General features: G+C 45.5%; 1 protein-coding gene across 1 annotated transcript; it reads left to right on the top strand.

Annotated features, from left to right (window-relative positions):
- Positions 1 to 3,170: 3,170 nt before the first annotated feature.
- LOC123413391 (serine/arginine repetitive matrix protein 1) lies at positions 3,171 to 8,141 on the top strand. Its single transcript, XM_045106321.1, has 3 exons — positions 3,171 to 3,716; positions 6,878 to 7,229; positions 7,314 to 8,141. The coding sequence occupies exons 1-3, from the start codon at positions 3,281 to 3,283 to the stop codon at positions 7,966 to 7,968; spliced, it is 1,443 nt and encodes a 480-aa protein (XP_044962256.1). The 5' UTR covers positions 3,171 to 3,280; the 3' UTR covers positions 7,969 to 8,141.
- The last annotated feature ends 3,064 nt before the right edge of the window (positions 8,142 to 11,205 follow it).

Raw genomic sequence — 11,205 nt, 5'->3', positions numbered from 1 at the left:
CGCACAGCTCGACGATGATCTCGGCCTTCTTGATCCAGCAAGAGAGACAGAGAGGTAGAAGAGTTCTCTGGCAGCGTGACGGCGCTCCGGAGGTTGGTGGTGACGTAATCTCAGCAGGGCTCCGCCCGAGCTCCGTAGAAACGCGATCTAGAGGAAAACCGTGGAGGTATGTGGTCGGGCTGCCGTGACAAAGTTGTCTCAAATCAGCCCTAATACCTCCGTATATATAGGTGGGAGGGCGGGGGCCTTGCCTTGAGGCTCAAGGAGCCCCAAGGGGGTCGGCCTAAGGGGGGAGGAGGAATCCTCCTCCAATCCTAGTCCAACTAGGATTGGAAGGTGGAGTCCTTCCCTTCCTTCCCACTTCCCCTTTTTTTCTCTTTGATTTTCTCTTATCCTGCACAGGGGCCTTCTTGGGCTTGCCCACCAGCCCACTAAGGGCTGGTGCGGCACCCCTAAGGCCTATGTGCTTCCCCGGGGTGGGCTGCCCCCCGGTGAACATCCGGAACCCATTCGTCACTCCCCGTACATTCCAGGTAATTCCGAAAACTTCCTGATAATCAAATGAGGTCATCCTATATATCAATCTTCGTCTCCGGACCATTCCAGAAACCCTCGTGACGTCTGTGATCTCATCCGGGACTCCGAACAACATTCGGTAACCAACCATATAACTCAAATACGCATAAAACAATGATGAATCTTAAGTGTGCAGACCCTGCGGGTTCGAGAACTATGTAGACATAACCCGAGGGACTCCTCGGTCAATATCCAATAGCGGGACCTGGATGCCCATATTGGATCCTACATATTCTATGAAGATCTTACCGTTTGAACCTCAGTGCCAAGGAATCATATAATCCCGTATGTCATTCCCTTTGTCCTTCGGTATGTTACTTGCCCGAGATCCGATCGTCAGTATCCGCATACCTATTTCAATCTCGTTTACTGGCAACTCTCTTTACTCGTTCCATAATACAAGATCCCGTGACTTACACTAAGTCACATTGCTTTCAAGGCTTGTGTGTGATGTTGTATTACCGAGTGGGCCTCGAGATACCTCTCCGTCACACGGAGTGATAAATCCCAGTCTTGATCCATACTAACTCAACGGACACCTTCGGAGATACCTGTAGAGCATCTTTATAGTCACCCAGTTACGTTGTGACGTTTGATACACATAAAGCATTCCTCCGGTGTCAGTGAGTTATATGATCTCATGGTCGTAGGAATAAATAGTTGACACGTAGAAAACAGTAGCAACAAAATGACACGATCAACATGCTACGTCTATTAGTTTGGGTCTAGTTCATCACATGATTCTCCCAATGATGTGATCCAGTTATCAAGCAACAACACCTTGTACATAGTCAGAAGACCCTGACTATCCTTGATCAACTGGCTAGCCAACTAGAGGCTTGCTAGGGACAGTGTTTTGTCTATGTATCCACACATGTATCTAGGTATTCATTCAATACAATTATAGCATGGATAATAAACGATTATCTTGATACATGAATTATAATAACAACTTATTTATCATTGCCCCTAGGGCATAATTCTAACAGTGTTCTTCCCCATTGTTGACCTTCTTAGAGCTTGCTAACTCTCAATCCCTCCAACGATTCTTGCTACTTCTTAAGGGAAAAGAGAGAGGAGGTTTAGATTCACATCTCCACCAATCACTTTCTCCTCTATGTGACGGGAACCCCTTGGATCCAGATCTTGGAGTTCTTTGTGAGCTCCTTGTTCTTCCTCTCATATTTCTCCATAGCTTTTGTTGTTGTGGAGGGATTTGAGTGTGAGGGACTTGATCACTTCGTGTGTTCTTGCCATTGCATTAGTTGCATCGGTTTGAGTTCTCCACGGTGATACGTGGAAGTGAGAAGTTGAGAAGCTTATTACCCTTCGGTACTTAGTACCCTAGAGATTGTTCTTCGTGGATGCATTGGCGTCCTATAAGCTTGGTGGTGTCTCGGAGCTCAATCATTATGGTGTAAAGCTCCGGGCAAGCGTCGGGGTCTCCAATTAGGTTGTGGAGATTGCCCCGAGCAATTTGTACGGGTACCGGTGACCGCCCCCAAGGGTTTCCATTTGTACGGGTTCGGTGACCGCCCTCAAGGGTCCCTTAGTGGAATCACGACATCTTGCATTGTGCGAGGGCGTGAGGAGATTACGATGGCCTTATTTGCATCTTGGGGAGCAATGTGCCTCCACACCGCTCCAACGGAGATTAGCATCCTTAAGGGTGTGAACTTCGGGATACATCATCGTCTCAGCGTGTCTGAGTTATCTCTTACCCGAACCCTTTACTTATGCACTTTACTTTGTGATAGCCGTATTGTTTATTGTTATATATCTTGCTATCACTTAGTTGTGTATCTTGCTTAGCATAAGTTGTTGGTGCAGATAGGTGAGCCTAGTTGTTTTATGTTTTGTGCTTGTCAAATTAAACGTTAGTTTTATTCCGCATTTGTTTAAGCCTAAACCGTAATTATTTTAAAGCACATATTCACCCCCCTCTAGGCGACATCCACGTCCTTTCAGCCACGCTATGGAGGAGATCGTTGAGCGGCGCCGCCTCGAGGAGGCTGACATCATCATCCTCTCCGACGACGAGAAGGAGGCGCCGGCGCAGACTGCCCCCACCCGCATCGACGACGCAGGGCAGGGCTGCAGCAAGGACGGTGACACGCAGGACGACGACGGCGAAGGCGGCGACGACTACACCGCCTTCTACCAGCTGCTCGGCATGAACTAGGGGCGGCAGGAGGGCGGTGACAATGGCGTGTTTCTTTTTTATGTACTTTTTTAAGTTTGTATAAATTTCAATGAATTTGCCTAAGTTTTGCCGAATTTCGTTTTCGATTTGAACGAATTTATCTTTAAAACCGATGTCTGGGGCCGACCTTTGGGGGCGCGGCTGGAACCCGAGCCCCAAGTCGTTTTTTTCGCCAATTGCCCCCAAACTGCGCTATTTCGGTCCTGGAATGCCTAACGGGTGGAGATGCTCTTATGCATATCAACGGCCAGAATCAACCGCGTGAAGACCCACCCTAAACAACCCCCCTCATCCAACGGTGGACGCGGCTTGCCACTGAAAACCACACTGGACGAGATCTCCAGTCCGCTCGCACCACCCCCTTGGCATTGGGTCCTTGACGGCTTGACCCTCTCGTGCGGTCGTCGCAAACTTGTTGTACCCGCAACCTCTCTCCTCCCCCTCCCCCTCCGAACTCCAAACCCTAGAGGCGCCGCACACCGCAGCGACACGTCCAGCGAGATGCGGCCGCGCGGCAGAGGGGACGACCCCGACGATGACGAGGACTACGAGTCCTCCCCGCAGCGGAGCGCCTCGGGGCCCGATGCCGATCCCGAAGAGCCCGCGCCGCCGCCGCCGCAGCCCCCGCGCGCGCCCCTCAGCAGCCTAGTCGTCAGGCCGTCGCCGCCGCCGCCGCAGGATAACGGCGCGTCCTCCCCGTCCCCTGCCCGTTCGTCCCCCTCCCTCGTCGGCGACGCTCAGGGTCGCCGCCGCGGGTCCTCGCTCCCGCGTCGCCGTCGCGAGTTCTCTTCGCCAGACCCCCGGATCAGGGAGAGGCGCCGGTCGCCGCCTCCCCCCGCGAGGCGGCGCCCTGGCAGCCCGCCGCCCCCCCAACGCCGCCGCTTCAGTCCACCCGGTTACCAGCCTCGCCCCCCACGATTCTACGACGAGCCGCAAGGTCGGTTGAAATTCCTCGAATCACCCAACTTTCTCTAGATCTGTTCCTTTTGGATTCTTCTGCCCCTTTAAGCTGCTATATGTTATTCTTGGATGTTGTATGCTCCGTTCGGTCGTTAGATGATTCAAGATGCAGTATATGTGCCTTGTTTATCCGTTCGGTCGTTAGGTGATTCAAGGTGGACATCATGAATCGGCCATCCCTTATCTTCAGCTGATAATTGGTAATCCTTCGATTGTATATATGGCCATATATGTGAGATATTTGCCTTGTTTATCTGTTTGGGTTGTTTTGATTGAAAGGTTGATCAAGGCTTTGAACATGTTTGGGAAAGAATCTTGATAAATCGAATAACTCTGTCTGTTGATATGTGCCTCAGGTTATGCCAAATCTGCATCTGCATAATCATTTACCAGTTTCATGTTTTACGTGCTGGTGCTGGTGCTGGTTAGATACGCTTTCGCTTAATTTTTTGCAGTCAAAGTTGCTGTAGATTTTAGTCTTTCTATGCATAGTTTGCATAAGCACAAATTTCTGATGTAAGTTCTCTTGGCAAAATCTTTGATCCGTGCAATACCTGACATGTACGGTAATGCTGTGGTCCCTTCCTTGCTAATGTTAATCAGAATTTATGTAGCAGAGGATCTACACCTAGAGAACATTTGTAAATGATGTATTACCTCCGTTCGGAAATAAGTTACACTGTTTTAGTTTAAATTTGATGAAACAGCTAACATGATAGCTATGAATAAGATCTCATTCTCCATAAAAGTTTCATCTTGAGCTTGGTGCAAGCAATTTTGCATAGTAAATTATGTTCTTCACATCAGTTATGATTCCTTTTTTGAGTGAGTTGGGTGCCATGTGTACCTTCAGAACCCCTACACATACTGTTTGGTTTGCCTTTATTTACTGTTGCATTGCTTGATTTCTCTTAATAGATGCTTGATTCCTTAAGCCCTTTAGTTATGGTTTGATCTGCTTCTCTCTTCAGACTTACATAAATATAAAATTGCATTTCTGGGCTTCAGATTTGCGCATTTGGTCTTGATTACATGAAATTTCCACAATGCTGAAGTTAAGAATATTTTTTAGGAAGTGGGGTCTAATATATTAACAGGTTTGTTCTTTGTTGCCATCATTTTCTCTGGCTTTCTCTGCTTTTATTCATGGTTATGTATATAATTTCTATGCTTATTCATAGTTCTGTATGTGATTGTACCCATTTTTTCTTTACCAAGTCTGATGTCCTATGTCAAGATTAATTAATAACTTATCAATTTCAACTCTGCCTTCTCTTTTGATGTGACTAGTTCAAATTCCTATATACGATGTAGGAATATTTAGTTTCACCATTGAACCAGTATATGTAGGAACATAACGCACGACGGAAGTGCAAGATCTCCTGATTTCCTTTGACTTTCAAGCGATTGTAGTTTGTAGATATTATCTAATTCTTTACTGGCTTGGATATTCAGTGTTACGGCCAAGCACTGCAACCCCCTCTAAGTATCAAATGAAGTATGGAATTGGCTGTTCTACTGTAACAGTCTTCAACTTGGCTGCATATAGGGGACAGGATCTTAGTATCGACGCTTCTTATGGCAATGTCTGCTTGTTGGTTTAGCTTTTTGCGGGCATTTAACGTGGATGATAAAACAATTCAGCTGCTGTGCAATTGGTGAACCCTGACAAGGATGGAGTTGTGATAAGTGGCAGAACAAGGAAGGGCCGAGGACTTGAATTGCATTGATGCGTCTGTGGTTACATACTTGTCTGAGAGCTACGAGTCTTGTTGAAATTAACTTGATGTGTGGATATATAGGAATTCCATTAATACAAATCTGAGTTGTGTCTTGTTGGATCAATACAACCTGACCAACTCCTCCATTTTGAGTATTTGGTAATTCCGATAACTTCACAATGAACTAAGTCGTGGGCAACATTTTGGAGTTAGCATCACGGCATTCGTTTGACCATTTTATCAACAAGTCGTTGGAGATTTGGTTGAGAAAAATGCGCTGCAGATACCGGCATAAAGTATGTCAGTGAGTGCAGCAATTGATGTCATCAATTGGTACAGGGACTTTGGCATTAGGGATATATGAATATGAGGAGTCACATCTTGCCACAATCAATTGTTGGACCTGACCAACTGCTCCATTTGAGCTTTTGAGATGAGAAGAGAGTTGAGTTGAACTTGAGGTAGTGTCGAGGAAGCTGTGGTCAGTGTTTTGGTGCTGCCTGAGTTTTTGGAGTTAATATGAATCTGAGTTGTGTCTTAATGCATCAATACAACCTGACCAACTCCATTTTGAGTATTTGGTATTCTGATGATAACTTTACAATGAATCAAGTCATGGGCTACATTTTGGAAGTGGCATCATGATGTTCTTTTGACCGTTTTCCCAACAAGTTGTTGGAGATTCGGTTGAGGACAGTGCGCTGCGGATACCAGCATAGAGTACATCAGCGAGTGCAGCAGTTGATATCATCAATTGGTACAGGGACTTTGACCTTAGGCATCCACATGTAAGATTTCAAGTTTGTTTGATGGTGAAGGGAAGATTGAAGCAGACAGAGATAACATGGTAGAAAATAACATAGGAATCCTGCCGCCTGTTGCTTATGCCTTCTTCATGTAGGAACTTTTCGTTAGCTTTCAATGGAGGATTAGCTTTATGGAGTGTCTTGGACAGAGAAGCCCTTGTGTTTTAGGCTGACTGCATGCTTTACTCTCCAAGATACCATTGGCAACTGCTGCGATGTACTGCTTGGCGCATATGCATTGACATGATGAATGGTCGAGAGTTCCCGACTTTGCGTGAAGTTATGGGGCTGTTACTGGCTCACATGGAAATAAGCGTTACTTTAGCAGAATCTGATTACACTATCTGGATGTGTAGTCATGAACAGATAGTTGTGTTTTGGGTTGAGCAGCAGTTTCAACGGTATTTCCTTCTCAGAGCATTCTTAAGAAACATTGGCCTTTGCAATTACTACCTCATTCGGTATGTGGAGAGTAACTTTGTTGGAAGTGGTTCTCCAGATGGGGTTTGCCTGTTTCAACCCCATGTGGCTGGAGTAAGCACTTCTTTGCTGAATATTCATGTTTCCTGTCTTCTAATGTTTATTTGGAATTGCTGTCACTTTCTTTGCAGGATATGACATGCATGCTGGACCGTCACCTCCGCGCCAACGCAGATTAGAAAGCAGCAACTTTGATGACGCTATTGGTCCACGTTACACCCATGGCTGTGAAGGGAATGGTAGAGGATATGCAAGGGGTGGTAGGGGATATGAAGGGGGTGGTAGAGGATACGAAAGGGGTGGTAGAGGCGGTGCAAGGTTCAGAGATGGTTCTCCACCATATGGAAGAGGAGGCAGGTCACACGGGAGGGGGGGCTATAATGGTCCTGGAAAGGAGTTCATTCTAATTGATGGAGAATATGTTCACAGGAATGATCCAAATCTTTCACCAAGAGAAGGTGATTGGATATGCCAGAATCCAAGGTAAATTGTTTTTCAGCTTATCGTAATTACTTCACTTAATCTTGCTTGCCTTAACTTGATGTTTTCATTGTTTTTTTATTTCAGCTGTGGAAATCTCAACTTTGCTCGAAGAAGTCACTGTAACAACTGCAACAAACACCGCTATGAGTCTAGTCGCAGTCCTCACAGGGGTTACTTTGACTCGCCTCCACGGGTGCCTGCAAGGCCGCTTGGTCCACCAAGTGATCGTGCCCCTCCAAGAGAAATGGCCAGGTACAAACCAGCACCCCGTGGTTGGGGTGTGGGTGATCCTAGAAGCTATCCTGCTAGATCACCTCCAGATCGTGTAGGACGATTTCCAGAGCCATTGCAGAGGGAAAGGGGCTTCCGTGGTGAACGTGAGTTGCGGGACCCTGTGAAGTTTGAGTGGTCTGCTGCGGAGTACAAGCAGAGGGAGCGTCCACATGGTGGGCTGTATCTTGACAGGAGCCGGTCTCCTCAGGGGAACTGGGGGAGCAATATGCGGGACAGAAGCAGATCTCCTGCAGGCAACAGACCAATGAAGGGTGCTTTCTTGGGCAGAGGTCGACCAGACCTAGAGTATGCGGGTTCATATGCAGGCCGAGGGCGGTTGGATGCTGGGCGTGGGCGTGGACGTGGTCGGGGCCATGTTTACAGGCCAGGAGGTGATCCATACCCCGGCGAGGGTCGAGATGATCGGCGCGCTGCTCTTCATGGTAGGGATGATGGGCGCTACTAGTTGTGAACTGACTGGGCACATCCTTGGAACTGATGCTCTGGGAAGAAAAGTCTAGTTAAGACGGTGCAGGTCCAGCCTGTAATATTAAACTCCCCGTACTGTTTCCTCAACTGTCATGACATTTGCAATGTTCTGAAATGAACAGGTCCACTATGCATTGGATGTTGGTATTATTTTAGTCCAGTGAGCAGCTGGGATGTTATGTCAAGCAGATCTGATTATTTGGTTCTTTTGGGTTGTTTCTTGGTTGTGTTGTACCCTCAAGGCTGGTCTGGTGAAGATCAGAGGTATGCAAACACAAGCATTTCACTTCGCTCTGGCAGCTTTTGCTTAACCCTTCTTGTGGAGTTGTGGTTAAAACCAGAGGGGTTCTGCCATCACGGCTGTATGAACTTTCAGTAGAACTCATTACACTGCACGATGTCCTGAAACATCAAAGAAAAAGTCATCATTGGTAGAGCTCCAAGGGATGATTTATAACCTGTTGGAAGTTTCACTGAGGTTGTGGGAGACAGGTCGCGGTATGCTTCCATGTGTTTTATGAATGTGTATATCTTGTGTGACGGTTACGCTAGGTGTATCAATTCATTCTGCACATAGTTCACAAAAGTAAAATGAAACCATTTTGTACATAAGAGGACCAATTGTAAGCAAAGTTTTCACATAAATCATTTCTATTGCATGATAGTTTTAGTATAAAAACTGTCCTAATGCTTAAGTGCGCCTTTTACCACGGCAAACATTAATCAACTCTCAAGACCTAGAGCCTCTAACCGTTGAAATAATCATCTTTATGTGATTATATTAGTTCCAAGAAATTAATCTTAGTTGTGTTCTTGGGTACTGTACACCATCTCCTTCATTGGTTCACGACTAATGGGAAGGATCATATAAACTTAAGGATGAGCATGGGTGATGGGGAAGAATGGGTCCATTGAATTTGGTCTTTGTGGTAAACCCATAAGCTTCTATGAGGAAGATGGTGTAAAGGCCTTCTCTACCATTGAATTTGGTCTTTGTGGTAAACCCATAAGCTTCTATGAGGAGGATGGCGTAAAGGAGGCTCAAGGGCTTGTTAAGGAAGGCTGCTAGGGCCGCCGGTGGGCGAAAACCAAAGGCCTAGTAGGGATTTTTACTTGGAAAAGACAATGTTCCATACTAAGAATTTGGGTCCATCTTTACTGCAATCCTGGTTAGGTAAGAAGGAATTCTGCAACAAAGGACCTGTTGAAATAGTAGGAAATGCCCCCATCCAGTCTACTCTTAAGACTACATTATATGCTCGCAACTTCAATCTTCATTTCGAATGCCTCGAGAGACATGTCAAGATAGACGACAACACCTTTTATCGGCTTCCTTATCGGGAAGACACACTTCACTTCTTATTTTGGTCTTCACTTCCTGCCTGCAAACCCCTTGTTTTTGTTAGCGGTCAAACCCTCTCCACTAGGACCATGATATGTCTTAAGGACCAACATTAGACTTTGAACTGCCAAGTGGCAAGTACGACAACATGTGCGTGTGAAAACCATGTTATAGCGTACAATATTAGTCGCGAGGATTGTATGAACAAGGTCCAAACAATTTCTTTTGGTAGCAACAGGAGGAATCCTGAAGGGAAAATACGAAAGATTAATCGCTGCCACGTTTTCAGAAGAAGCAATTTGATAAGAATCATACATTGTGAATGAGCAGACAAATCGATTGAGAGCTTACACACAAGAACAAAACCTGACTCTACTTCTTCCCCCTCCCCCGCTATCCTACCAACATGCTAGTCAATATCTGTAGTGGAGAAGGTAGAGCACCCCTAGGTCATCAATAGTAATAGAATAACCCCTTCTCCTTTAAGCCAACAAGGTCCTTGCTCTCCAGCCAATGCCAATGCCAGTACAGAAGCTTTAAGCGAAGGATACAAAGGAGGTTACCAGTTAAGCAAATGCAATATGTGAGCCATTTGGAGAAAGAAAAGGCAATCACAACCTTTCTTCTCCTTTCAAGGCCTATCCGTAAGAGAATCCAATACCTATTGGTCCTAAACATCAAAATATGACATGCAACAACGAAACAACAAGGGCGAGGAAAAGATAAAAAGTTCCATATTAGTGTTTATTGGGTGGTCAACTTTCTTTTTGATAGTGGCCAACCAACATGATGGTGCCGCTGAAAGGGAGAGGATTCGACGAGTGGCCGAGGAGATGGTGACTTCGATAACAGATAAATAAAGAGGGGGTGCCTCGAAGGGGGAGGTGTTAGCGTGATGAAATGATGGCGTTGGCAACACGGAAGATGAATCAATGAGGTGATGAGTAGAATGGGAAGCAACATGGTCGATGGATGTGAGGAGAAAGGTGGTTGGTAGAAGCGGCGTGTTCGACGTCTAGTGAGGAAAAACACGAGGGGGGGGGGGGTGATTTCAGGGAATTCATAGGTGTGTGTCTCTTTATTAGGATGGGGTGCTCCTAATTGTCTATGGAATTGGGCCCAAAATCATTTTTCCAATTCGCCCACTGTGTCCAGGTACACGTAGTTTGTATTGATCATATACAATTCCAATTCCTCGGTATCAAACTTAATATGAAGCTTCAAAGAGGGTCTTAGAAATTTAATTGTCAAATTTAGCCTTAAAGTTTGAGACGGTCTTAAATTGTACTCCTTCCATTTTTATATACAAGGCCACTATCAAGATTATAATTTACATATATACAAGGCCACTAACACTAATCGATGCAATATTAATGATGTTTGCCTCGTAGTATTAGCAAAGGAGGACATTAATTATTCCTTGCATGCATGCATGAATGAGATCATTGGCTTGATGTGCATGAGAGAGAAAAATACACATTAATTTACACGGCAAACACGAAGACAAGATGTCTTGCAATAAATTAACTTAAAAGGCATTAACTTTTGCCTCGGTACGTGTAATATGGATTTGTGGCCTTGTATATAAAAATGGAGGGAGTAGCAATGTTGGGATAATTCCTTTCTTGAGAAATTATCATGCCCACCAACCAAGTAGATGGATGAGAATTGGTTAAAACCCATTATGCAATAATTATCGAATTTGTTAGGGCTCGATGTCTAACGCCACCTATGTTTTGAGATTGATGTTGCTATAACTTGCTGTTAAGATTAATTAGGGAAAATCTCCCATTTTCCTGTAGCGACCGGATGGTTGCTCCCGCAATCGACGCTTCATCCCCACGAGCTAGAACCGACATCTTACTTCAGATC

Source organism: Hordeum vulgare, chromosome 7H (assembly GCF_904849725.1).
Source record: "Hordeum vulgare subsp. vulgare chromosome 7H, MorexV3_pseudomolecules_assembly, whole genome shotgun sequence".
NCBI classification, from domain to species: Eukaryota; Viridiplantae; Streptophyta; class Magnoliopsida; order Poales; family Poaceae; genus Hordeum; species Hordeum vulgare.
This window is presented reverse-complemented; position numbering and strand designations above follow the sequence as displayed.

Coding starts and splice junctions, on each gene's coding strand:
- LOC123413391 (XM_045106321.1), top strand. CDS start 3,281: ATGCGGCCGCGCGGCAGAGGGGACGACCCCGACGATGACGAGGACTAC. Junction 3,717..6,877: donor ATTCTACGACGAGCCGCAAG/GTCGGTTGAAAT, acceptor CTTTCTTTGCAG/GATATGACATGCATGCTGGA. Junction 7,230..7,313: donor TGGATATGCCAGAATCCAAG/GTAAATTGTTTT, acceptor TTTTTATTTCAG/CTGTGGAAATCTCAACTTTG.